Source organism: Parambassis ranga, chromosome 1 (assembly GCF_900634625.1).
Source record: "Parambassis ranga chromosome 1, fParRan2.1, whole genome shotgun sequence".
NCBI classification, from domain to species: Eukaryota; Metazoa; Chordata; class Actinopteri; family Ambassidae; genus Parambassis; species Parambassis ranga.
In genome coordinates this window covers 10,088,240-10,115,881 of record NC_041022.1, presented here as the reverse complement: position 1 = coordinate 10,115,881, position 27,642 = coordinate 10,088,240, and the positions used below count along the sequence as shown (strand labels likewise).

General features: G+C 39.7%; 1 protein-coding gene across 1 annotated transcript in view; it reads left to right on the top strand.

The window, feature by feature from the left end:
* ctnna2 (catenin (cadherin-associated protein), alpha 2) overlaps nt 1-27,642 on the top strand; it is a 258,840-nt gene that overhangs the window by 169,191 nt on the left and 62,007 nt on the right. The window contains exons 8-9 of the mRNA XM_028406380.1: nt 14,977-15,057; nt 25,187-25,339. Coding sequence (XP_028262181.1) covers nt 14,977-15,057; nt 25,187-25,339 — 234 coding nt within the window. The remainder of the gene's footprint in view (nt 1-14,976; nt 15,058-25,186; nt 25,340-27,642) is intronic.

The following is a 27,642-nucleotide window of genomic DNA, read 5'->3' as shown; positions in this document are numbered from 1 at the left end:
CACATTGGGAGAAGTTAGGTGAACTTCTATAGCACTTGATAAAATTACACTGACATCAGCTTAGTGGTTAAACACTGTAATCTTGCTCTCAAGTATTTGTGTGTGCTTTTTTTGTTCATGCACCTGTGTGTACGGCGCTGGAGTTGTATTGCTGCTGATGTGCATATGCTCACATGTTACGTGACAGGTTGCTTGGTCTTTCCTTCCATTTTCAGCACAGGTGGAACCATTGCACCCCATGTCAAAGTAAAAAAAAAATAGAACCCTTTGAAAGACTGGGAAATAAATGCTAAAGCAAAAAGAAACATTAAAGATCAGTTGTATGTCAGGTAATTCTGCCCTGTGGGTTCCTTTATGAACCAGGTAGTACTCATCTCAGATTACAGTTGTACAGGGTGAAAGCATATCTACCAGACTGTGCTTGTGAATCATTCATCGCTGAACGTTATTTTAAGTTTACCACAGATGTAGAGTAGGATTAGGCAACTTCACTGTCTTTCTGTTCACCTAGAATTTAGTACAAACTAGTGGTTCCCCTCTGTTCACAGAAGGATTCCCCACAGATTTATAATGGCTGAAGGGGGTTATGCTTTCAGGTCTTGTTGCTAGGTAGTGCCCTGGTCAGGGGAAATGGACTGGAAAATCTCTGTCTTTTTACTTTTTCATGTTCATACAAAACAAACCTCTGTGGCCTGGATTGAAGGTCTTGTACTGTGGCTATAACACTAATGCTAATGCGATACATTTTATGAGCACGAAGTAAATTTTGCAGATCGTTCTGCTGGATATCTTTCCCCGGGTGCTTGTGTGTTATACTGTGGCTGCTGGCTGTTTGTCATGGAGCAAATGGCAGCAGTGCAGACAGAAAAGAAAACTTGTTGTGTAAAAACTCCCAGGAGTTAACGCAACAACTTCGAAGACTCCACTTACCTGCTGACTAGCTAACATTCGCCACGAACATCAGGAGGAGATGAATTAGTGTTCCCTTATTTGTGCTGATGCTAATCACTATGTGTGTGTGTGGATGCTGGCACTTTAGTTGTTCCATCCAGCACTCACAGTCCAGTACGATACATCTCTTTTATTATACCTCTCAACAGCACTTAAAGTCCTACAAATATAATGTATCAATTAAGCCATCTTTTTTTTCAGATTCCCTCCCTTTATCTAGACAGTTAATAATTAAATTTGTGCTGGCTTCGTCGGTTTCTGTGGTTTGTGTTTCAGCATAGCTGATCATGCTCCAAGTGTTAGCATTACATCTGCAGTCTGTCTTTTTTTAGCTGTCAAACACCTCTGCAATCATTAAAAAAAGATTGAGTGCATTACTGTGTGTCAACAGCTTAGTCTTTCAGATTAAGCTTTAATAAAGTAATTAGACCGCCTTAAGAATTTTTTTTATCCCATCATGCCTCACTGTATGAAATCTATGATTGTGTTGATTGCAGTAGGACTCCCAAAACGTCATGTATGTTTGTCTGACCAGCAAAATCGCCATAGAGATAGGGAGGGGCAGCATTCACCAAACTCCAGACTATCCCAGAGGACTGTTACTTTTTTATATAATATATTATTCTTACCGGTTTTGATTGTTACTTTAATTTCAGTTTAGTTTTGTTTGTGCAGCTTGAGCTTGTCTTGAGTCGCAAGAGCTTTTTTCACAACATTAAACATGTTGCAAGGTAAATATGGAGGCCATTATTTTCGTAAACATGGTCCTACCTCATTCAATACATGTTATGCCATTTGTGGCACATGCCTGCAGGAGGATGCATACAATACAGAAACCAGTTATTATATCGTCGCTGACTCACTGCCTGTTAGTGTCCATTCAATTGTCAAATATACTGTAACAATCACATGAAACTCACCACATTGTTCCTGCAGGCTCACAAGACACACTGACAACAGGCTTCAGGTACATATCAAGAGATACAGTCAGTTATATGATTTTTACATGATGACCTCCCCTGCAGTCCTACTCAGTAGAAGCCAATAAAAAAAAAAGAAAGAAAGAAAAAAATACAATTGTTATCACATCATAAGACCACTGAATTCAAAACTGCACCCTTGATTAAAATGCAGAGTGCCATCTCTGGCAGCAGACAATGGCAGCTAAATCCTCTGACAAGAAGAAAAATTCTCAGCCTCGCTTCCTCTCAGCCGTCTTTGTGCCTGTGTGCATATATGTGTGTGTGTATTGTGTTCAGTGTGTCTAACTGCTTAAAAAATGTTTTGCATGATTTACTTTCTCCACCCCAGTAATGTCAACTCTAGAAATCTGGAGCAGAATCAAAATCACCCTTTGTTTACAAAGCCATGAACTTGTTGACAAACTGCTAAACTCTGGCAGTGTGGGTGGTGCTTTCATAAAAATGATTTTGAAGAGCCTTCACTTCAGGGGAATAATTTGAATCTGAAGTTACTATATGTGACCGTGGTGGCCTTTAGAAAATACCAGAGCCATGAAATGTTTTACTTGGCTAATCGCAGCATTCGGTTTGGCTATATTCTGTTTCATAATAACATATTTTTTATATATCATTTTATACTCAGGAGATTTATGCCATGTTAACTATTGCCTTCTCTTTTCTTAAGTTGACTTAGTTAGGACATGATTCATCATGTCATTCTTTCATCAGTTACAGTCTCTCGCTGTGGTGCCCACCTGCACCACAGCCTTGTCTACCAGATGGGCCATGCATAATTAAGATGATAACCCACAGCAGAGACCTGACCCTGTCATTGCATCAAAAATAAGCTGACCAGCCCAGGGGCACACTTCACCCTCCTTGTGATGCCCACAAGTTCCCGGTATGCTGCTCCCAGACTACCCCAACTTATTGCCAGGCGGAGCACATGGTAGCATAATAATGGCAAATGTCTTACAATCATGTCAGTGAATTCTCCTATAACTGTTTTTTTAAAAACAGAAGTGCCTTCTCTGTGGTGTTATTTGGATATCTGAAGGAAGGGCTCCTATAGGGGATAGTTTTACAATAATCCTACTATGCAGGTGTTCTACCAGCTGAGTCACAGCCACCCACAGATAGAACTATGTAGTTCAGTAGTAGTATATTTTACAGGTCGGCCATCTTAGTACATACTATATCTATAGCATTCATAACATTTTGGTTGTTTTATTTTACATATTCTTATTAGTGACCTTGAATATGACACAGAAAACAGTCTCATCATTTTTAGCGGGTTTAGTTTATGTGCACTAATCTTGCTGACGATGGGTAAACTGGTGTTTATTACAGGCCAGTTGTTGTTGAATATAGCACATGGGTTTTAAGCAACAGGCTGTATCATTCCAGAATGGAGATACATGCAGTCTTAATGGAATCACTTCAAGGGCCTTGATGTATGTATATATATTTACATAAGTGATAAGTGTGCCACATGTTCTTCATTCACACCATTTTTCTCTGGTAAATCTCACAAAGCATATGGAAATGTTGCTGCTCCACAGACCCCTTTTAAGAGGGAAGCCGAACATACATAAATTAAGACCTGCCATATGTAAACAAGAGGCTGGTGTAACACGTCCTTGTTTCTACAGTCAAATCAGTTTATCAGCCTGTGATCACATCGGTGCTCATTTAGATGTTGCTCAATGGTTTAATAAATCAGCAGCAGAGAGGTTCATATGTCTCTCCCCACGTTTGAATCTGTGCCGTTTCCATGATGTTTTGATATATGGCGGCCAATATTTTCAAGGGTGATGTCTGCATGTCATTTCCTGAAAAATATACCGATGGCGCTGTAAACAGCGGTGACCATTGTAGGAATACATTTTATAAGTCAGCTTAAGGAAGAGAATAAATGTCCTTTGAAAAGACATCAATCCCCAAACACCCACCATGACAGTAAGCCCTATCCCCTGATCCATCCTCATGCAGTGCCTTTACATTACATCCAGATATTCTGTGGCTTTACTCTTCCTTATTCCTCGCAACTAATAGCGGCAACAACTCTGTTAGTGGCTTGTGCTTCTGCCTGGCTGGACTGACAAAGCCCACATGAAAGGATAGTGGGAGACGTAATCATTTCACCAGTTCAACCAGCTTCAGCGGTCTTTGAAGTTGTTGCACCCTGGATCATTACAGCGAGGGAACACCCTGTTGTCTTGCTCTATGCAGTATATCTGTGTTTGTGTAAACAGTGGCCGTCTCCACAGCGGGCTCAGCCACAATAGGCAGTTGTTACGTTAGTGTAATCATACTATCATTACCTAGTTTTTATTTGATCTACTTCTGGCTCTATTTGGCTGCCAGACCTCAGCCCGTATACTGTATATATATACACATATCTTTTTTTTTTTCTCCAGAAACCCTAATCCCTTATTAGTGCTACCCACGAAACAGCAGCCCACCAAGAGGAGCAGCTTGAGCAATCATTATCCTGGTTTCCAAAACATGCATATTGTCCTATTTTGCCCTTCACATCCACCACCTTTGAATTGATAGCTGGCATCTTTGGAGCATTCGACCCCACTTTGACATGAAACTATTCTTTTGTGTGTGTCACATCTCCCACTCCACCTACCTTTCCCCTGGCCCTACACATTACATGTCATTCATGAGAAGCACTGTGTGGAAGATGAAATGGCACAGAAATGCATCTGTGCCTGAAAAACTTGTTTTCTTGTCAGTGATTTCAGGTTTTCTGCAGTTACCTCGCTGACTTGTAATTTTGTGCTGTACACAGTATAGTTAAAAGGTCACATAGAGAGTGGTGGGTGTGACAGTTGCGAACAATGAGTGGAAAAGAGACCATCAGACAAGCAGGGATGGAATCTGAGGCAGCTGTGAGGGTGGACAGTGTCTAGACACTACAGTCTGCTCTCGTATTGCTCTGCCTCTTCACATTTTTATCATTTTTCAGTTCCATATATTCATGCCTTCATCATTAAAACAGATTTCTTTGACACATTTTGATTTAGCTATACATAATGCTCCTCACTGAGAGGACAAAGTAGAACAAAATGCATATATTGTAATAAATAAGCTGTACTTTGTCACATACAATAGTTATAGCCTTTCTATTGGAACACCTATTCATTTATTATCAACACTGTCGACATCCTGGACTTCGGATGAATAAGGCATGTTCTAGTACACAAGACTAAGAAGAAGGTCTTGATGTCATCCAACACCTTCTCCTTAAGCTTGTGTGCTATAACATGGTGGAAGAGCACTTGTCTTGATATTCTTAGGAGATCAACAGGCCTCTGTTATAGTGACCATTTTCCAGGAAGTCAGCCGCTTTCCCTTTCTATTCCAGAAAACAGAGGCCGATCCAACTTGCTGTGTCAGATCTATTTGTCATTAGATCAAAAGAATTTCAGGACCCATTCAGGTGGCAGTGTTTGGAGTTTGTTGTGGATAACTGTATGGACCTGTTCCAGGTAAATACTCAGCTCAGTAACAATGCACCATTACATCTGTCTAGTGATGGATGTTGTCAGTGGACTCCTCCTTGGTGACTGTCATCAGCCAGGTTATTTTTCTTAGTTTTTCCTCCATGATTGGATGAAAAGCAGCCTGGAAAGACCCTCTCCTCGTCTTGCCACTATGTCCTTGTGGACCACCTTCAGAAAGTGCAGTTATACCACAAACCATATTGATTAGAAACTACGCATAATCGCTCAAGGAGTTGACCTGGAAATGCATTAACTGAAAGCTGTATTACTCATTCTCTTCGATCATAGGCCATCAACTTATCAATCATGGACAATGTTTGATATAGATATACATAACTAGACATCCATTTACATGAAAAAGGCTTTAGAATCTGGCCCTTTATGTCAACAGTAATGTGCTGCTTGATTTGTAACATGTCATTGTTTGGTCTGATGCACTGCAGAGAGCTAGAGAATGGGATGATGCAATGCAGGAAAGAGAAAATGATGATGAAATAGGATTATGTCTGCTGGTATTAACAACAGGTCCTAGAATTGGATTGACCTACAGTCGCACTGTTTCAGGTGTTCTAGCTTGATCTGTAGTATCAGAGTTGTACTGAAGGCTCAAGTCTTCTCAGATGCAGGTACCCTCAGCCAGCCATGTCATGGTTGTGTATGCATGTATTGGCAAGTGTGTGTGTGATAAATGGACTTTTTTCAGTTCTGCAGTGAAACAAAAGTACATCAATGATACTCAAACCTTCTTCCCACCCCATTGACTCGCTTTTTTCCTCTTTACCACAGCTCTGCTCTCACAGATATCACACCGCTCTCTTATTTTCTCACCCTCTCTAACCTATTCTCAGCCTCTCCCTCCCTCACTTCTCTTCTCTCCTGCTGCCCTTCCTTCAGTCCCTCCCTCGCAAACTACTTGCTATTCAGTTCAGGGAGGCTGCAGGCAGCATTGCTCTAGCTCCCCATACCGCTGCTGCAGGACTAGACTTTTTTTTTTATTCCCTGCTCTCTCTCTTTCTGTCTGATAACCAGACATTTCCCCCCCTCACTCCTTTTTTCGTATTCTCCTGAAACTATGCACCTAAACCTTGGCTAACAGCCCAACACATTTAATATTTAACCCTATGCATTCTGATTATCTTTCTGTTCTTTTTTCCACCAAGAGCACATGAACTATTAATGGATCATAAACAACATCATCACCAAGGTTTACTTCTTCTTCACATATCAATAGTTCAATACCTCCATGTGTAGGGTACATAGCAGCACTGACACAGGTTTTTTTTATAGACTTCAGCCCTCAATAATCTTTTTCATGCTCCAGAGCTACTGAGTTTGTTGCTAGCTCAGTCATGGATATATTCTGTTTTAAGTTAAAACAGAAAAATGGAGGATGTCATTTTGTCAACTTCATAATGTAATTTCATTTTTCAGTCATAAAGCCTGATATTTGGGATTCCTACCCACATTGCACTTAGAATAATAAAATCATATACATTCTGAATATATATTCACATCTGGAAAACAGAGGGCACTTCAAAACATGAGGTTAAATCAATTGATTTACCATTTTTGTGAACATAAGGGTCATTTCTGTCTTATTGTAATTCTCTAGATTAAGTTTATATAGTGCATCAATCTACCTGTTAACCGTGTATCCATTCATGCAGGGTGTTAATCCTTCATTCTGCATTTACTCCGTCTTAAACAAACTGCTCATTTCATACTAAGGATGTGCTTGATGATAAGCCAGATGCTTCCTCTCATCCACAGCCTGCTTGACCACAGACGCTAATAGCCAGTGACAGGCACACAGTCTAAACACGAGCCAGTGTAATGAGAGGAGTAAGCAAATGGCATCAACCATTAAACATAAGAGGGCTTGTGCCAGAAGGTGCTCCGGCTTCTCCTCAGGCAGTGCCGTTCTAGGCTGCATTAAGTCTAACTGACAAGAGACTGCCAGGCTCAAACAGCACTGTTATAGATACTATGGGCAACTGTGTGAGAGGAGAAAAGACATGAAGCTGTGGTATAAACAGGCAGACTATATTAGCTGTCTCGAGGTTCAACAGGAGCTTTCCATACTCCTGTAGCTAAATTTTATTGGGTTTAGGGAAAGTCTAAGTGTGTCTGTGAATGCTGTTAATCTCAGTTAAAATTTGTTTTGGATGAGTTTGTAATTGTAAAGGCTGGCGAAGCTTTCTGTGGACCTTCCTCAAAATTGTAACTGATGTAGGCAATTAGAGAAACAAAAAGGATAATGAATAACATGTAATGCCCCAGAGACTCAAGGACAGAGAGCCACTACCTTAGGTCATTATCACTTTCATTAAAGCTCATTAATACAAAGAGAAAGTCTGCCGTTCAGACCTCTATGCATGTCTTCGAAGAGATTACATTGACAATAGACATAGTGCGGGGAGGAAAGGTGTGAAAACAATATGTGAGGTCAGTATTATTCCAAACCATGTGTTCCGTAAGTATTTATGCTGTAAATATCAATAAGATGAACTTTTTTTCATTTAGGTTGTTGTTTACTCCTTAGGCATCAAGCGTAGCATGCCTACATGGTATCATTTCACAGCCACCTTAGTTAAATGACATGTATATGACACACTACGTCAGTGTAGATGTGAAATGACAAAACACATGCTACAAGACTTGACATGCTACTTGACATGCATGGTCTACCTGCCTCCACTGCATTGCCTTTCCATTCTGTCTTTGTGTTCAGTAGAAACGTCATGTAGAAAAACATGGCAACACCTCTTCTCCTTTGCCATTTTTTTTAAGTTTGCCCAACAACAAACCTGCACTACAGGCATTAAAAAGATCAGTAGGATACAGTTTAATGATGCAGTGTAACATATCGATGTTCAAAATGCCTGATTATGGACAAATAAGGAGATAAACTGCTGCATGTTATCTGCACACGTGAATGACAGAGGAAATTGGAGCTGGTTCTCCACTTTTCTCCCTTTTTCAAAAGCCGCACAGGTCAACTGTTGACTGTAAATTGCCTGTGGTGCGAATGTGTGAATGGCTGCCTCTTTGTGTGTGGTAGCCATTTGATAGGCCAGTGACACAGGGGATGAAACCTCTGCGTGAACCCTAACATAATCAACAATAAAGAATGGACGGATGAAGTGTGGTAGTTAGCAAGGCACAAAATTGATAGATACAAGGAGGTGTGCTCGGAGACTCAGGCTCAGGTTCTAATGGCAAAGGTTGTGTCATACAGACAATGGCAGAACATATAATGCTCACCTTATACAAAACATATTGAGACACCTGACAAACACACACACTGTGCAGTAAATGGTATTCCCATGAGGATTTGTTCCAGCATTGCATGTAGGACTTGCATTCTACATCTATTAGTTTCACAGGGGTTTCCAATGGCTTTAATGAGATTATGATGTGGCATCTATTTCTGTACTATGTTGCTCTCGTTGTTATCTCGTTTAAAAAGAAGACGCTCTAATCTGAACCGCTCATCTGGAAGTATCTTCTCTAGCTGCAGGCGTCATAGCATGTTTTTGCTGTTTTGGTATCCTGTAATCAAAGTAGCTGTTAGCCACCACTGCACCTTTTTGAGTTGCACTAAGTGAGAAGAAGTCAAATTGGCCAATCTGTGGCACTACAGCTGAGGGAGCGCAACTTATCTTAATGAGGATCTAGCTACCCATTATCTGCTGGTAACCCGACCAACACGTTACCACTATTATCGTCCCAAACCCCCGGCGTGCACACACACAATACACACAAACACTTTCTCACCCTCTCGTTATCAGCTCGCCTTCCCCTTTAAGCCGTCTGCAGACAGTGTAACCACATTGGACAGTAATTGTACCTCTCGCTCCTGCCTAATTGAATTGACAAGGAGCCGGAATTGATATCATTTAACACATTGATCTTGGGAGACAATGAGACACAATCCCTCATGCTTCCCCCCCCTCTCCACCTGACTTCTATTTTCTTCCCTCTGATTCATATGCCCATTCCTTTGATTTGCCATGTTATTGCCTATGAATTACCAGATTCATTCCTCTCCTCTTTCACCACCCCTCGGGTTCAGCATTTTTTCGCCATTGTCATTTTTATTGCATTAGTTTCAAGGGAGGTGCAGAGACACGGTGATGAAAACAAACACGAAAAGAAGAATTTGGTTCAATTAATAAGTGAATCCATTCACATTTTCTTTTTTAATGTGTCAGAAATCTATTGATTGCCTTTTGTATTCTTTGTGAAATGACCACACATACCATAAAATAAGGATAAATACCAGTCTGGATTACAAAATCAAAGAGCTCCTAGGTAAACTATCTTAGTTTTACAGAGAATGTGAAGCTGCTACTGCATCTACTTCAATGTTTGATGTAATTGAAATAATATTTAATAATAATCTGCATTTTTTTACTACTACACCAACCACCTACAATATTAAAACCAGTGACAGCTGGGAAATATAGGGTTCTTGTATTGAGAAGTATTCCCTCACAGCACTGACCTCCTCAGCAGTCCAATCCACCCCACCACACTTCAAAAACTGTCCAGGAATAGCTAGAGGAGCTTGACAAAGAGCCCAAGGCATCGACATGGCCTCCAAACTCCCAAGGATGCCATTTTAATCAGGCATCTGAGATATGTCCAAACACGGACCAATGCTGCCCACAGGTCGCCTTTCCATGCCTCAACGGGTTTTTTGGGCAGCTCAAGGGGCTTCCACTACTCTATTACCAGTGGAGTTTCAGCGATGTGGGAGCATGGTGTATATCTTAGTCCATCATTATAGAGTTTAAAGTCAAAATTGCAGTGCAACAGTTTCCACTGCACTGCAAGACTGAATTACACGCGTTTGGAGGGCCCTGTGAGAGCAAACACACTCAGTCTTTCCACCAGCTAACACCATCGTCCAAAAGCCATCTCCCGAGTGGGCAAGAATGGCTGCCTCCATTACACCTGGCGCAATAGATGCTTATTTTCAGGCACCCTCTTCTGTCTTTGCCCTACAGAAAAAAAAATGAATGTGAGCACTCCGGGGTGGTGGTAAATAATGGATAGGGACAGTTGGGAACATTGTCTGCAAAAGCAGCATGGGGAATTGTGTTTACCAGGAAAGCTAACATGCACATTCCATTATGCTGCAGTCGAAAACAAAGCCATCGATATTGGCTGTATGGGAGACAATTGAATCAACAGGCAAAAATGTTGTCAATCTTATAATGGATGTGAATAGGTGTGCACAATTGCTTACACATACAGGGACACACCTGGATGGCAATGGAGAAAAGTCAAATAGATTTTCAGATAAATGCCACACACACACAAACACATAAAGTGAGTCAGCTACGTTCTCACCCACGTTTGCACGCACATATGAAAGGCCACAGTTTTAGACCGAGCCCGAGTTGAACATGAGCTCAACACATTGACTAACCTATGATTCATCACTGTGAACTGCCATGTATACAAATTTTGTGATGGGGGATTCATGCGTAGTGTTTTTAATTGGATGTTATATGGCTTGCAAAAAAAAAGAATATGAGGAATACATTTTTCAGCCCATGTGGAAGAAGCTTTGACATACCCAGGGAGAAGAGTAATTGCACTATAAGAAAGCATATTTTCACAGTAATGGTAGTCTTCTTGACTTCAGACTAACTGTCAGAAACATTCAGCATCGATGTTAAAGATATACACAAAAAGCTGGTTATAAGAAAATGGGCACCCTAGTAACTACTGCTCAATTGTCAATAGGAGCTCAAAATAACAGGTGCAGGATTTTGGCCCTTTAGCCTGATGTGACTGTGCTGTTTTAATCTCCTTAACTCAGATTAAAGAGTTCAGAGTTTTGAGAAATGAAACAGCCGGGATTTCTGATTCTAGAAAATGACGTAAAGACAAGGGACAAAAACAAAGTCGGATTCATCTGTGTGCCTATTCATTGTGTGAATATTCAGAGAAGCTGTTTGTACCATCCATAACTTCATCATTTTCTCTTTCGATTAAAATTTGTCGGTTTTACACTGTCACGTGAATACATTTAAAGTGTCCTCGGAAAGGTCCCCGTTAAACCCACTTTTTATTTTGGTAGCGAGCATCTATAATCCTGATCGTCCCTCTGGAGCCTTAATGACACATTAGGCTCTTTAGGCAACACAATGACTAATGTTGTCCTGTCCTGTGCTTTGGCATAGAAGAGCACAAGTCTGTGCATGAACATGAAAGTGTGAGTGCTTGTGTAAGTGTGTAGCACATAATGGAAGGCAACTGAATGCAAACTTCATTTCCTCTCTTCCCCCTTTGTCAATCACAACTGGCTGAAAGCCATTTTCTGTATATTTCAGAATACGGCTGGCAAATATAATAAAACCACACGCATACAGTGCATTAGTCAGGTAGGGGTTATGTGGGTTTTCACTTGCTAGATATGGGAATGAATTTCAAACATATTTTTTCGGAGTTATGACTGGCAGCTCTGGTGCAATACTCCTCAAGAAATGCCTGCATTGTGCGATTGCTATTAGAAGGGAGCGTGACTAACTGTAGTATGAGCTAGGAGACAAATGAGTCATTCCTAATGTTTAACATCCATGTTAACGAAAATGTATGCTATATGAGCCTTGGCCAAGGGCGAGCCAGCAATACATTCACAGAAAAAAAAGGAATCATATCCGTTTTTTATGGCTACACTCTCTTTGCATCGAGCAGTTGTTTCACATCAGTGACCTTGCACACACATGAATTCCTCAGAGAACATATCCAGCATTGAAACATGCATGTTGAGCATGGGCTGTGGCAAATACAAAAGGAGGAAAACACTAAAGAAAAACGTTTTTACACAGAACTCTGTCTGTGAACTCTGTGTTTTTCAGTTGTGTCAGTCAGTGTAACAAATGCTCGGCTGAAAGTCAGAATTACTACAGTAGAAAGATGATATTTTATCACTGCTTGAACAAAGGCAGATGGAACTTGTTTTTGAGAGGGCAGATTTACAGTTGTTACCTACAAGGGGCAACATTTACTGTCCTATGTCCATTCCAGTGTTGTGTTCATGTTGCTGTGAATGGAGGCTGCAACTGATAAATATACTAAAACGTTATTTTTTTAGTCTTTTTTTTTTTTTTACTCCAATCACCGAATACTCAAAAATGTTGGAGTTCTTGAGCACAGAAGCATGAAAATCAAGAAGATGAGTGGACTGATGAAATTCAATACGTCTACCTGTGTGTGGCTTACTCTTCTTTGTTTAGACCTGGAGACCTGTAGTTATTTAATCTGAGAGTCCATGCTGATTTCCACTAAAGACAAAAGCCTGGGTCTTTTGTATTGTTTTTTTCTACACTAAAGAAGCTGGATGAGTTTGTGTATAAAGAACCACCATATTGTGTACTTCCCAGTAGTGCCCCCTCTCTCTTTGTGATAACAAGCTTATTCATAACTAATGCAGAAACAGTAATTTTACAACCTGAGGGTGACCAAGGCATTGAAAGTGACATGCAAGTGTTAACCTTGAGGTGAGTTCACTGTGAGCTGTGCGTTTGATGCAGGGGCTCATTTAGCTTTCTGTGACATATAGATACGAGACATTCTGTTCCACTCAATTATCAAAAGGGCAGCACAATAGTGCAGCAACGCAGAGATAAGCAAGCGCATTTGGAGTCTCATTAAACAGGTGTGGCTGTGGCCCTTTTCACTTAAGCCCCGTTGTTCTGGAGTGGTCAGCGTGCCTCAAGAAATGCTCGTTTGAAGCAGACATGGATGAATGGGAATCCCTGTCACCCAGGTATATGTTTTTCTGCAAAGGCTGATAAGCAATTTGGTTGTTCGCCTTCATGCTATGCTGGGCAGAACTGTCAGATGGTTGCCTGGCAACGATACAAACAACTTTGTATGCTTGTTTTGCTTTGACAGAAGCTGACTGTGTCTTACAATCTGTTGATAATCATGCTATGTTGTTTTTTTCTCAGAAAAAAATATAAAAAAAACACCATAGCTATGTGTAAAGATTTTGGAGTAGCAGATTGCTTGTCTTTTTTTTTTTGACTTGTTAGCATACAACTTGAATCTAGCCATCCTGAAACAACAGTGCAGACAACAGATGAGCCTCTGTTGTCAAAATGCACAACATAGTAATTTACATTCATGATTATCATCACACTTTAAGATTAAAGTGTGATGGCATTTGACCCCACAACACAGCTGATTGAGGTTTGAGGGAGGGCTTATAAGTGAACATAACACGAATTCAAAGAAATAATCTACTCTTGAGAATATTGTTTCTTCTGGGAGAGAGTTTTGTAGGAATAAAGCTTGTTAGCCAGAAACAAATGTGACATTATTGACTGATCAGATTTTGCTTTCTGATTGAAACAAAGACATTAATAGGTTTCCTGGTTGAAAGTCAATCAACCTGCAATGAAACCCTTTCAGTGTGGAGCAAATTCATTTTTTTAATAAACAAGTGACAGCAATTTATGCTTGTATTGATAAGAATCTATTCATAAACAATACATTCAGAACAGCGTGACAGGGATTTCTACCACCTTCCACACTCTTCTGCCCCCCTTATCCTCTTGTGTCTGCCTTCCTCTAGAGAGATCAGGGTATAGCAGAGCAGAAATGGGTTGTTCCAAGACATGGACACCATCTTTTTAACCTTCAGGCCAAGCAGCTATCCCAAGTCAGATGGTAAAAGTGGAAATTCAATCACTTTAGCAGCAAAAAAAGCAGTCTGTCAGTGGTAAATTTGGAATGTTGCTGTCTGTCTTAGTGAGTCCTACTTTTGTTTGCTTGTTAACTGGAGAGTATAAGGGAAACCTTGAACAGCATGAAGTCGTGTGCTGCTCACCACAGTCAGGTGAAAAGAAGCAGCCGGTGACTCTGCGTGCATCAGGTGAAGCACATACGTAGTTTACAAACTCCTAAAGCCACCAGTTGGAGTTGGCACTGACAGCATGTGCGGCACACAGGGGAATTGGCGACGGCTAAATCGATATTTGCCAGACAAGGCTAGTTGCTAGGTAACACTGCAAACTGTTTTCGTTGTGTTTTCACTCACTTTAATCTAATTAGAGAACACATGTAACGTCAGCACATGTTCTATGATGGGAGTTTATTTACTGAACTGCGAACCAAGCTGATTATTCCACATAAGCTTGGATTTTTACCACATACAGTGCAGTCCCAGGAAGTTTCAACCCAGGTCACACTTGTCTAGTGAAAATACTGAATTGGCAGCCAGTCCCTCCACCACAGCTCCCCTGCAGTCTCATAGTCATTAGCCAGTCATTCAACAGACAGTCAGAATAACAAACACAGGTAAGTATTGAGACATTTGGAGCTGTTTTGTCACACAGATCCACGTTCTGTAAGAGTCCTCAACCACATATAAACCTGTTTCCCCACCTGACAGTTAGAACTGATGAAGCTGCGTGGAGGAACAGCGAAGCATCTTCTAGAAACTCTACTTCAAGTCCACTTGCCAGATGACTGAGAATCTTCATCCTCATACAGTCATAACCTGGTGTTTTTGTTTCCTTTCACAGACTGGCAGGAAAGAGAAAGGTGACCCTCTGAACTCAGCCATCGACAAGATGACCAAAAAGACCAGGGACTTGCGCAGACAGGTGAGTTCATCTTTTGATTTCACCTCATACTTTTAATTTGCTGTAAGTACCTCCATCAAATGAAGACCACAAAGCCAACACTCATCTCTGTCACATTTGTTTTTGTTCCCAAGAAAATCACACTTAAAGAGCAGCCCTGTTTTTGTTGTTCTAATATGGGACCTTATTTCAGAAAAAAAAAAACCTAGAAAAAAAGTACCCTAGGCATTTTAACAGTTGCAATAAATTACACCTGTGATATATGCTGTGCAAATGAAACGGCATAAACCCGCATACCTGCACTCTGACTTGTACAAAACCAACCTTTACTATAACTTTCTTAACATTTATAATAATTCTTATATACATAATTTGTGTAATTCATAGCAAGGCAATTCAAACTTTTCCATTACCCACCCAAGGTTCCACAGTGGTTCACCAGAAAGTGCAAGACATTCATCTTACTTAGTTCACAGAGTTGCTTTTGTATGACAATGAATGTCTGTTGACACTAAAAAACACATCACAAATCTCTCAACTTATGCATTTCTGCATGGTAGCACAGGTCACTTTAGAGTACCCGCAGCCTTGCACATGGACAGATATGATATAAAGACATTTAACACAATAAATAATAATAATCGCAGCATTTGCAGACATGCAGGACCAAAGCATGCACCTGTCTGAGCCATGCTGCCGCCATGTGATTAGCAGTTATCTGGGATCACAGCAGCTCATGTGAGACTATATGCTTTGAGTGATCTTAGACCAGGATGACTACAACTAGAAATAGCACTGGAAATACCAATATGGGGAGAAAAGAAAAAAAGACAGATTGCAGCTATCAACTAAACATTGACATGAATTTTTGTGAAGAATCAGATATGCGGTATTAGTTGAAGCATATCGATCCATGGTCTTCATTCGATTCTCAAGCTCTGAATCATTGTAGCATGAATTCAAATGCTACCAGGAAGAAGCAGATGACCCATGCCATGATGCACATTATAAGAACTCAGAAGCAATATTGATTTTCTTTCTCATCATCTTCAGTAAAAACAAGATTAATCAGGAATTAAACTGTTGGATCTTGCAGGGTGTGATAAAAATGCTGACACCTTACTTTCAAAAAATGAGGATCATTAATGAGCACATGTTGATCCAATAGTGGACAATCACCCGAGGATGCTTCTGAGGTGCTGTTTCAGTAATTATAGCTCAGTCTGTCATGACACGTATTACACATCCTCTAGTAGTAGGGACTGGAGTACTAGCATGAACACAGCTTCACTCCCAAACAAGCTTTTCCTGTCATGCATTATAGAGTTTTTTTTTTGTTTTTCTTTCTGTTGTTGCCCCCCAACCACTTTCTACCTGCACAAAACAGCTATGGTTATGTCCTCTCTGACCTGTGAAGACCAAGGGGATCATTTCAGATGGGAGGCTATAACTCTGCCTCCCGTTGGGCATTTTGGAGGGGCTGCCTGACAGGCTGGCAGGCGGTATTCACTCTGACAGGATGTTGTATTGACTCAGAGGTTGGCTTGACAGAATGGGCGGTGTGTTTGAGCTTTGAGTTAAGATGGGAGGGCAAACCCGTGGCACACATGCGAACATTACACAGCGCTGTGATACTGTAATTATGTCAACAAAACATGTGTTGGGTTTAGCAAGTCAGTGGCACTGTGTAGAGACACAAGACTTTCCTAAGGGGAGGAGCGCAGTTGCATGTTTGAGCGTTTCAGTCTCCGATGTCTCCATTGTGTAAGAACAAAAATGGAAAAAGAAGAAGGGATCAAATATTAGAACAGACAAGCACAGATGACAGACAGCATTTGTGAAATGGGAGCAGGTAAGACCAAACAAGCTGTGTGACAACACCGCCAGAGACATGCAGCATTGTTTTCTTTCATGCTGTTCTGTTTACATACAAGACAATGCTAAGCTGTCTGTTATTCAGGGTAAAATTCAGTAGATGTCAAGCATGTCGTTCCCGCCCACATATTGTTTTCTTAGAAAATGTAAATTCTCACAACAGTATACCCAGTCTGGGGGTATTACAACCATGCAGCTCTTTGAAATGTTTAATTACCAACATGACGTTACACATTTGCATCCAAAGAGGAAACCTCAACCTTTTGGATGTCAAAAATTATACCCCATGAGTTCTGTTATTCCTGCCGCTATCCACAGTGATTACACACTTGATCTTTATTCACAATAGATATTAATCATCTGTATTTCTCTTACAAGATTTCAATCACCAGGGAAGTGTGTAGTCAATGCATAAACCTCTTCAGTTGTGATTTTTGTTTAGATTGATTCAATAGTAAAAAAATCATATCTTTTTTGACACTCATTTAACAGCCCACGCCTTAAGCTTCTTGAACATTTAACACCCCCTGAGTAACCCCACTCAAATAAACACACTGCTTTATTCAGCCTGTCTATGAAAACTAATGTCATCACATCAGAAAATGGTACATAGAGCTGACTCTCATAGTGATGATACACTGTGCCCTTTATATGACCATGTAAATGGAGGGCACTGCAATGGCCAAGATGCTTGCTGCAGAAGGACAGATATATATATACATTTTAAAACGAGATTACTGACACATGAGGCAAACAATCTGGGTAAAATAATGCTATTTGTTCCATTCAAATATCATTGTACTTGGCCAAAAAAACTAAAAAAAACATGTATTCATATTGGGATGGTCCTATTCTGTTTATGTCCAAACATACAAAATATATGAAGTACTGTGTGTGAGATGCAGAGTCAAGCAGTATTCAGTTCCACTATAATGCTTCACTGAAGAGTCCTTTTCAAGGAAAGCTGGTCAAAATTTTTTTCATAATTCTGGATTGCAAATACAAATAAGAATTGCACCCTTTTAGAAAAATCAATATTATTCTATGGTTAACTAATGAATGATGTTTAGTTATAGCATGAATGTCACTGAGAAATTTGAGGGCATGGACTCAAAAGGAATATTAATATGGTATGTGTTATATATGAAGATACTCAGCACGTGAAGAACATCCAGCTCTGCACTATAATTTTATATAGCAATGTTCAGAACAAACATCAGAACAAATCAAAATGTAGTCATTTATATTGCCTTAGACATTGTTAATAACACTTTATTATGGTCTATTTGGCCATAGAATTGCATTTACCAACTTATGTAATGTTGTATTTTCATAATGTTGGATGCCTACAAAAAACATAACAAAAACAAAAAGAAAAGAAAGAAAAACAATGTCTAAGGTGTTTTTAGGTCATAATCAGAAATAAATCTAAAAATCATTTGGTGTTCTCTTATACTGAGATAAAAAAAAAAAAACAATATACCTTAAAATACCATAAAATAAACGTATGTTGAGGTACATTCTGTAGCAACAACATAGTCATTTAAATTTAAATTGCTTTTAATATTGTGATTAAAAATACTCCTTATCTAGTCTGTGCCCATCACTGGAATCTAACCAGATCAGGCTTTCTTTAATGACTTATTCTGTTTTTCAGGATCCTTCAGCATCATCCATCCATCTTCCCTTTAGATTTGAGTTTACCAAGTCAGCCTACATTAGTGTTTTGCATAAATGCATTAACAAGTAAGTTAATGCATTTGAATTAAGGCCTCCTCCCCTTACTTAATTCATGAGTAGACAGGGTCTTATTTCACTCCGGAGGCACAGTTTTATATGTATGTACTGCTATTGCAACCATGTGACTGTCTTGAATGTCTGAGGGCTGGGGGTTGTTGCACATTAGGTTTAGTAGCTAGTCATCACTTACATGTACTTTTACATTGCAGGTATACAGATCTATTTATACAAAGTGTATAATCAGTGTAAATCAGGAGAAAAATAAAAAAAGGTATAGCTGTTGACCCAGGAGGAAAATACTGTGTGGTTTTGCTCAACTGATGTGGAGCCTTTTTCATAAATATATTCATTTCTATAGTTCTCCTCTTGCCATTAAATGATCATATTTAGTCTTTGGGTTCTTTTTTAAGTAGATACTTTTATTCCCATGCTTATACAATGAATGTGCAACGAAGACAACACTTTAGAGATGTAGAATACAGGGCATTGAAAATAAATAACTAATAACTGCTCAAACCTTAAACCTTAACTCTCCAGCTTTCAATTCCCTTCCTCTCTTTAATTAGCATTCACGAGGTAACCATCCAGACAAAGCTGTTGAAAATGAGCCATGTGTTGTTCCCCCGTCATCTTGTCTGTAATGAATGCATCTGTCAAGCCATATCTCTGGGCCGTATTTTGACTGATGGCTGATTTCAGGATTCCCTATAGCACAACTGACTCACACATTGTGCCTCATACATTTCTCTCTCCCTCTCTCTCTCTCTCTCTCTCTTTCTGCTTTGGGATGTTGAAATCATTGCCGTTTTTGCCATTAGTTTCTTGATCAGTACAGCTGTTTTTAATTGTTGAGGGTTATCGTGTTAAGGAGAAACAGCTGCCACGAATCTCTGCTGCTGTAATGTTTGTTTAGATCAACAAATTATTTTCTAATCTTTTTCAGGCTAGGTGTTAAAGTTTTATTAGCTATGTTATTAAACCTTTACTGTTATTGTAGTCACTAAAAACTGCATATATATCATGTGACTCTTGCTTGGAAAGCTGCATCTTATATAAACGATGGTAAACACCAGCAAAAGTTTAGGTGTTGATTTATTATTGCATATTGTTCATACCTTTTAATCAGTTTATTTATCGTATTCATGTCAGGTTATAGAACAGTTACCATTTTCTATCTACTAACCAATGATGCTACTGGCACTGAAAACAGCACGGCCTCAGAAATCACCCACTCAATGTTCCTGACTGACAGCCAATGTGGCCCACTGTAGCACCCTGTCAAAATGAGAGAGCACAGGCAAACCTGAGATCACACCGAGCACAGATGTTGAGAGCAAGACAAGCACAGAGTGAGCGTGCACACAGGGGCAGAGATGGTGAGAGGGTGAAAAGTAAAAGTGGAATTTAAAATTGTGTTTTTATGGGGATATACAGAAATAATAATTATGGTCTGAATGGATGTGTTTTTGCACAAAGCCTAAATAAATGGAACTGGTCGATAAATGGGTTGCTACCAAGAAAGAGACCCCCAGTTACCAGCACAATTTATCAGATGATCTTATATAAAGAAATGTTGGTGTAAGTGAAGAGAGCCACCCCTTCCATCTCTCCTCTTGTAAAACGGGTTATTCACCCCTTTTCACCCTTCTTTCTTTTAAAAATTGCACTCCCCTGGCTATAGTGCATTATTTTACAGGACTCATTAAATTAAGGCTCTGGGACGAGGTATCTAATGTGTTTGTCTTCACTGTCGATGATCCGTTAGTCGCTCTTTCTCCCCTTTTTTCATTGCTCTACTCTCCTCTCACTCGTTATCTGCCTGTGGTCCCTGATAGAAATCATATATGAGAGCTATTACTTAATTTTTGATTTGCTGAGGCTGTTTCCCCTCAGCCATGACTCTAGGCATTTACGCTGTGATTGCTCTTGACATTTTAATAAGAAACTTTTCTTGTGGTGACCCCAAGGTACCCGCCACTATGTGGTCTGAATCACAAGTGAAACATAACAGCATCTCAAGTGCAACAGTAAACATTCAGAAACGCACCACAGTGTTGTCTATCAAATTCAGAACCATGTTTTCCGCCTTTTGCATATTTTTATCTCTGCCGAATTGTAAACAGAGTCTGTGTATACGTGTGTACACATGAAAATTCATTTTAGGTTTCTGCAGCCCTTTGAATGTGAACTTGTCTCTTTACTTTAAGTCATACACTGAAAATGATGGAGGTTCCCCTCGGGCATTTGTGTATTTTTTTTTTTTTTTTAGATAGAACAGGTGTCTAATCCCACAAAATGCAAACATCGTCCCCATTAAAAAGCAAAGGCAGCAAATTAATGCTAATCTTATCTTTGAAGATCACATAGACCACCCACTTGTCAGTGAGTAACACAGATATTCATCTGTCAGGGTTTGTGAAACATATGCATCGGTTCTAATTATTTCATGCAGCTCCTTGTTGGCCAGTTCAGTGTCAGTTTTAGCATTTTTTCCTTCTTTTGATGGAGAAATATAGATAGGAGAGGAATGGAGGAGGGAGAGGAGGGGGTGTAGTTACATAATTTCTAATAGGGGCCTTTTTGTTACCACATGTTAAGCATCAAAACTGCAACAAAAAAACTGCATGTTAAACATGTGGTTTAAGGAGCTCAAGCACATAATTAATCATATGTTTATTAATTCATTCACTTTGTGGAGGCCTTCATCCAATTGGCTGAGGAGAGTCACAAGAGTGTTTAGAGTGTCTGGCACTGTCTCTATGCAGAAGTCTCAGCGTGAGCAGTATCGACACACAGGATGTGACTCGGCACAGTATCGAGCCGTATAGGTCACCATTGTATTAGAAACGCTCAGAGCTCAGCATGCAAACACTGTAAATGTATGTAAAAATACAGGAAGTCAGACTGAAATCTCTTTTGCCTGGAGCGTGTGGGAGCATATCCGATCCATCAGATGTGTGTGCGTGTGTGTGAGGCAGACGGCAGAATCACTTTGTGTAATAATGGTAAAGGTGTATGTTGCATAAACACAGTTCAGTTTCCACTTTCCAGACATTGGAAATCCAGACTCCAGAGATAATTTGAGATTATCTACCATATATTATTACCAAAGATTATCTTATACTCTATTCCATTTATTTAATCTTTATTAACACCAGTCTCCAAGCTAATTTCTATCATATTGTCTGACTGTGACATGTATTATGATCGTATAGCTACCTAAACACATGGATCTCCCTTTGACTGTTGACAAATGGTGGCGTATTATTTAGCACCATATTTGGTATGAGTATGACTTTTGCATCAGGGTGTGTGACTGAAACTTGTGCAACATTTTGTTGTAATAAACAAGTTCTGCAGTCTGATCATGATTTCCATTTAGTTAGGTGACCCAAATCATGAAAGCAGCCAACCAAATTGTCTAGATACTGGTGGCCTTATAGCATAGTGTCCCTAACCTGACAGCAGTCTTGGCCCTCTGATGTGTTTTCATTAGTTTTTTTTCTCAGTGTATATATTCCCATCCAGCACGTTAATAGCATTCTGAAATGTACGGCCTTGAATATAATGCCCACACACCTCACAAAGTCACAAATATTAATATGTAAAACAAAAACACTACTTTCAGAGTTTGAACCATAGTTCCACTGCATGACTAGGGAGACAAATAGCTTCCCCCACTAACTTGTAATGAGCAGAGCCTTTTGCTATCTATTGGAATTCCAGGTCTATTTCCTTTAAGTGTTAGTGAAATACAGAGGGAGTGTTAGAGGGGAGACAGTGGGGGGGTGGAGCAAGGAGTGAGGTGAGATCTGAAAAATTGAAGATGGATTTCTGTGGGAGTGGTGTGTGGGCATTAGAATGCTGATGGTGCAGGAGAGACTGCAACTTGTGAAATCTCTCGTCTGTATCATTCCTCCACTCTAACCCACCATCAGAATCACTTTCACTGTTGGGCATTCATAAGCACCCCCAAGGCCTGATGCTCCTTTAACGTGCATCCTATGCATACACATGTGCCATCAACTTAAGATTACTTCACGGTAACAACAACAACATATTTTTCCTTTTGAAATTACCTCACTTGGAGAAAACCTTTAATATTTTAAATTGAAAAAGCCTCTGGTTCATATTGAATCTTAATAAAACCTCATCTAACAAAGAGATGTGCAAAGTAAAAAGCAATTGCAGTTAAAAAAAACTGTAAATAGCACTCAGTAAAAGTCATTTCAGGATACAAATATAATTATTCCACTCTGCTGGCTTTAATGGACAAGTGATGTACATCAGGACTGAAATGATAGAGTACATAATAGATAGAAACACATTTATTTGCCTTTGCGCTGCTGCTTGTCATTTATCTTAATACATATCATTTTTGATGTACATCTGACTATGTGTTCAAGAAAGATTACATTGTTGATCCTAACCTCATCTGACTTTCTCTTACTTTCTGTCCTTTCATCTCAATTTGTTGAATACTAATTTTGGATGACCGCATTATAAAAATCTTCTGTGCTAGTGTTAAATAAAATGGACATGACTAGAGGGCAATATTTAGGCCGATACAGTGTTTACATACTATACAAAATCTGGTCAGGGCTGGCTTTGTCAAGATGGTAGGAAATGGAGTAGCTTGTTGATGAAGATTCTTAGTCATCCAAAGCATCTGGACTTGTAGAGTTTTCTTGGAGAATCTTGTTTTATCGAGAAAAAAAAAAAAAAAACTTTTAGAGTGGGCCATGTAACTAGGGATGTCCAGATCTGATCACATGGTCTGAATTCAGGCCCAATTACGTGGTTGGTCGATCGGAATCTGACGATCAGGACTCGGATATATATTTATTAGGGCTGCCAAAGTGTCAAATGTGTCAAATGTGTTTCTGCGGATTAATCCAGCATAGTGCTGCACAGGATGGCTCTTTGGCTTGTAGTGTAGGGGTGTAATTGTTGGTCTGGGTGTGAGAGGTCCAGTGTTCAAGACTTGGATTGGGCGGTTGCTTTGTGAAAGTTACCCGTTTGAATGAAGGTATTTAGCATCTGCGGCAATGCGTTTTGGGCAGTTTGTGGTAGTATTACCGTGCAAAGGGGCAGGTGATGTGGTAAGCCACACACACACACACCAACCAAATTTTGCACAATTAATTTTAGCAGAATGTATATGCCCTGTGACAGCATGAAGGCACATGACATCACAGCAAGATAGTACAAATGAGCTATTCTTGTTTGAAGAGATTTCTAAAAATATCGGATCATCAGATACTCAAAATCAAATGACTCTGACTCGGAGTCTCGGGGGGAAAAATATAATATAATATTCAACATGTCTAAAAAATGGCAAATCCAGTCCTTAAGAAGGCCAATATGTTATGTTCTTATATTGTATGTAACACACATGCCTTCAAATCAGCGATCCACTATAGTGTGAGCCACAGGATGTATACATTTCCAGACCTATTATGTCCACTTAAACTGGCCAAATCCTGTCTCTTTCCAGCAGTGGGGTGGTGATGTATTATCTGCCTGTAGGAAGTCATAATTCCCCTTTGTTCTCCTCTCCTCTGTGGACTGGCAATTAGTTTTGTAATTGCTGCAGGTGATTTAAGTGAGACTGACAGACTTACATATGATTTTTCTGTTGCCTGTCAGTCAGAGGCATTCATTTCTCCTGCCCGTTTTTACTGCGATTTCAACATTTGTTTGCTTTACAGCTAATTATGAAAAAAGATGGCTTAAAAAAAAAAAATCAAACGTCTACCATCCGTGTTGTTAATTAAACACGTTTCACCTTGTTATCATTTTTATGTGTAGAAATGTGACTTTTTTTCCTTATTTCATTACAACATGACTATGTGATGGATTAAAATAGTGCATTAAACTTGAATTAACTGTTATATCAATAATGCTTTTTTTAAAACAGAAAATTAATAAGGTGAGAGTAACTAAACAAATCATTTAATCAACTAATTAATAACAATGTCTGAGAGCAGCCTGGAAAGAAAAGGATTGTGGGAATTCACTTTTCCGCCTCCATAATCTATTGTTGTCTGTCTAAGTGCTGGTCTCATGTGAATATCTCCTTCTTTGTGTAAGATAAAGCGCCCCATCTGTAGTTGTTTCTATACCTTTACCGCTGGCACCTCATCAGATATCCCAGAGAGGAGGAATCACGGTCCATTTACTGTCTTATAAAACAGCCAGTCCCTTGCCAGTTTGGTACGAAATGATTCCATAAACAAAGATGTAAGTCTCAGCGTCTGCCCCAGTAAAAGGCCTTATGGGAAAAATGACGCCTTACAAGCAATTTACACTGCTGTCCATTGAGAGTTCGCCTCCTCTTTTTACGCTTCCTCTCACATTCTCCCACTCTCTTTTTGTCCCTTCACCCCATTATGTGACTACATCCTATTCATTACAATGCCAAGTGATATGTAATCATTGCCAAATGTAATACAGTGAAGTCATCTGCAATATTATTAATAATTTGACCTCTTTTCCATTTCTCTCTCCCTCTCCCTCTGTCTCTGTATTCTAGTTGAGGAAGGCAGTGATGGACCACATCTCAGACTCTTTCCTAGAGACCAACGTCCCTCTGCTGGTGCTTATCGAAGCAGCTAAGAGTGGAAACGAGAAGGAGGTCAAGGAGTACGCCCAGGTGTTCCGTGAACATGCCAACAAGCTGGTGGAGGTCAGTCATGAATTATACATCAGGGCAAACACACATACACCGAGTGTTATTCAACAGATCACGGACTGAAGGAGGTTTGTGCAAGAAATGTGGTTGAAATATTGAAACTATAGAAAACTCTGAGAATTTACAGTATGTTATGCTGCCAAGCATAATTAATAAAGTTATTTGTTCTCAATATCAAAGTCTTTATGGCCTTTTAGAGACACACACCTCTCCTCTTGCTGTCTATCATACACATTATTTCTTTCACATGTTAGATGCCCTATAAAACACTTATATAAGACCCCAATAAGATGTTATAAAATTGCACAAAAAAAACTTCAAGGTACTTCTTGGAGTCTAAGGAGTCTCTCAACTGTCTGTACAGACTATTGTGGCTGTAATAGCACTGGCTGTTTGGTGAGTAGCTGGGCACGAAGACTTTGACTACTATTGCATCTTACAGCTCAGCCTTCCTCTAAAACAGCTGCATTGGCTTTTAAAGCCGACCCTGCTCCTGGGTAGCAGCTGAATCTTTTTCTTGCTGATTCAATTATATACATTTCAGATGAAAGCTATACTGTTAAAGTATAATATTCAACTTTTTTAAACTATGCTGGCCAATTCTTTAAAAAGGTCAGGTGCAGTTTGTGTGCTCTTTTTGTTTTGTGGAGTTTCTGGTTGAGCCAAAGAAGCCTGGAAACTCTTGATGTCTGTGGTTACAGAATTTAAAGTTTCAACTGTGTGGAGGCAGTTCCTCAAGGCTCAAAGAAGATCTTTGAGATAGAAGAATAGCAGTTGAAAGACTGAAGTTTCCTGTATGGTACTGCATTGGTGCCACACAGAGCTCTGTATGACTGTATGACTAAAAGTGTGGGGTTATAATCATTCTTTGCTTTAATTTTTTGCTCTTCTATCTGGTGAACTTTGTATCCCCCTTATTTTTTATAACCAGCCTTGAATTCACTGTTGTTGTTGTTGTTGTTAGTGTTTTTTGGAGGACAGCATATAAACATCTCCCCACAGCCTCTGAAAATCCCTCACTCACAGCAAGAAATCGGGGTGAAGAAAACTCCAGTGGAGTTCATTGCCAGAATCCATCTTGTCCTTGGATAAAACTACATTATCCTAACTATTCGGTGTCAAGGTTTCTCATAGTGTGATAGGCGTCTGTAGGTTTTGTTGCAGCACATTCTATATCCATGGAGCAATGGATTTGAAGTTTATTTTTTTCAAGCTTGTGTTTATTGCAAACCTCCTCCTTCAGTGGGTAGCAGGAAAAGCCCTGAGATAGATGTGTCTAGCCTTGGGGTGCTTGGTCCCTTCAGATGAACCTTTAGAACTCCTTGTTTTGGGTCCCTTTTAACATACTGTCACTTAAAACAGCACTGCCTCATCCTTTGACATCGGATGAGTGAGTGAGTGATCCGCGTGCCCTTTTGGTCTCCCCCAGCTGTTTGCTGATGAAAGAGGATCTGACTGATGCTACGCTCAAAATCTGTCCTTTGCATCTACTAGTGTTGAAGCTTTGTTTGGCCCAAGGACATTTTAAGCAGATAAAAAAAGGTGGAGATGTTGCATTGTTTTTTTGCTAGCTAGCCGTGGTAAACATTTTAGTAATATCTTAAGTTTCATTTTCAAAGCCAATAGTGAGTCTCAAAGAGAGTGCAGCATTTTTGAAAAAAAAATTCCCTCTAGTGGCAAAGTGGAAGGCCTCAATTTAGTACTTGTTGTTCTGTGAGAGACCGGTTCATTTGTGCTTCCTGAACAAAACAAGTAAAAATGCTGTGAGGTGAAAAATAGAAACCTGACGTTTGGAATCATGCAGGCATATCATCAGCCGAACTAAGGTATTAATTTTAAACACATATATTGATGCCCTGGCTCAGGCCTGTAAAGTTAAATTGGTTCATCGTACTGCAAACGAAAGAGCAGCACATGCATCAGGATTTCAGTTTCATGAGATAATGGGGTGCTTTGTCAGTAAAGTTCTATTAAAGCACTCCAATTGGTGATTGCAGACCTGCAGTTTTGCCCCGGTGATAAAAATGAGTGATCAGTGTGGTTGGACATGAACTTGCCTTGTCAAAAGTTGAAAATTAAATTATTTTAAGCAAACCTATTAAAGGAGCTTCTTGAATCAGGGGAGGGTCAGCTTATTACAATATTTTATCCTCCAATATTGATTCACAAGGGAATTATTGAATTTGATATTTGCATGATAAATGCTGTTCTGGCTCATGCAAATGCTTTATAGCAGTCCTGTTGAGTAATGAGAATTCAATGTGGAGTGCAGATGAGACTATGATGTATGTGTTTAG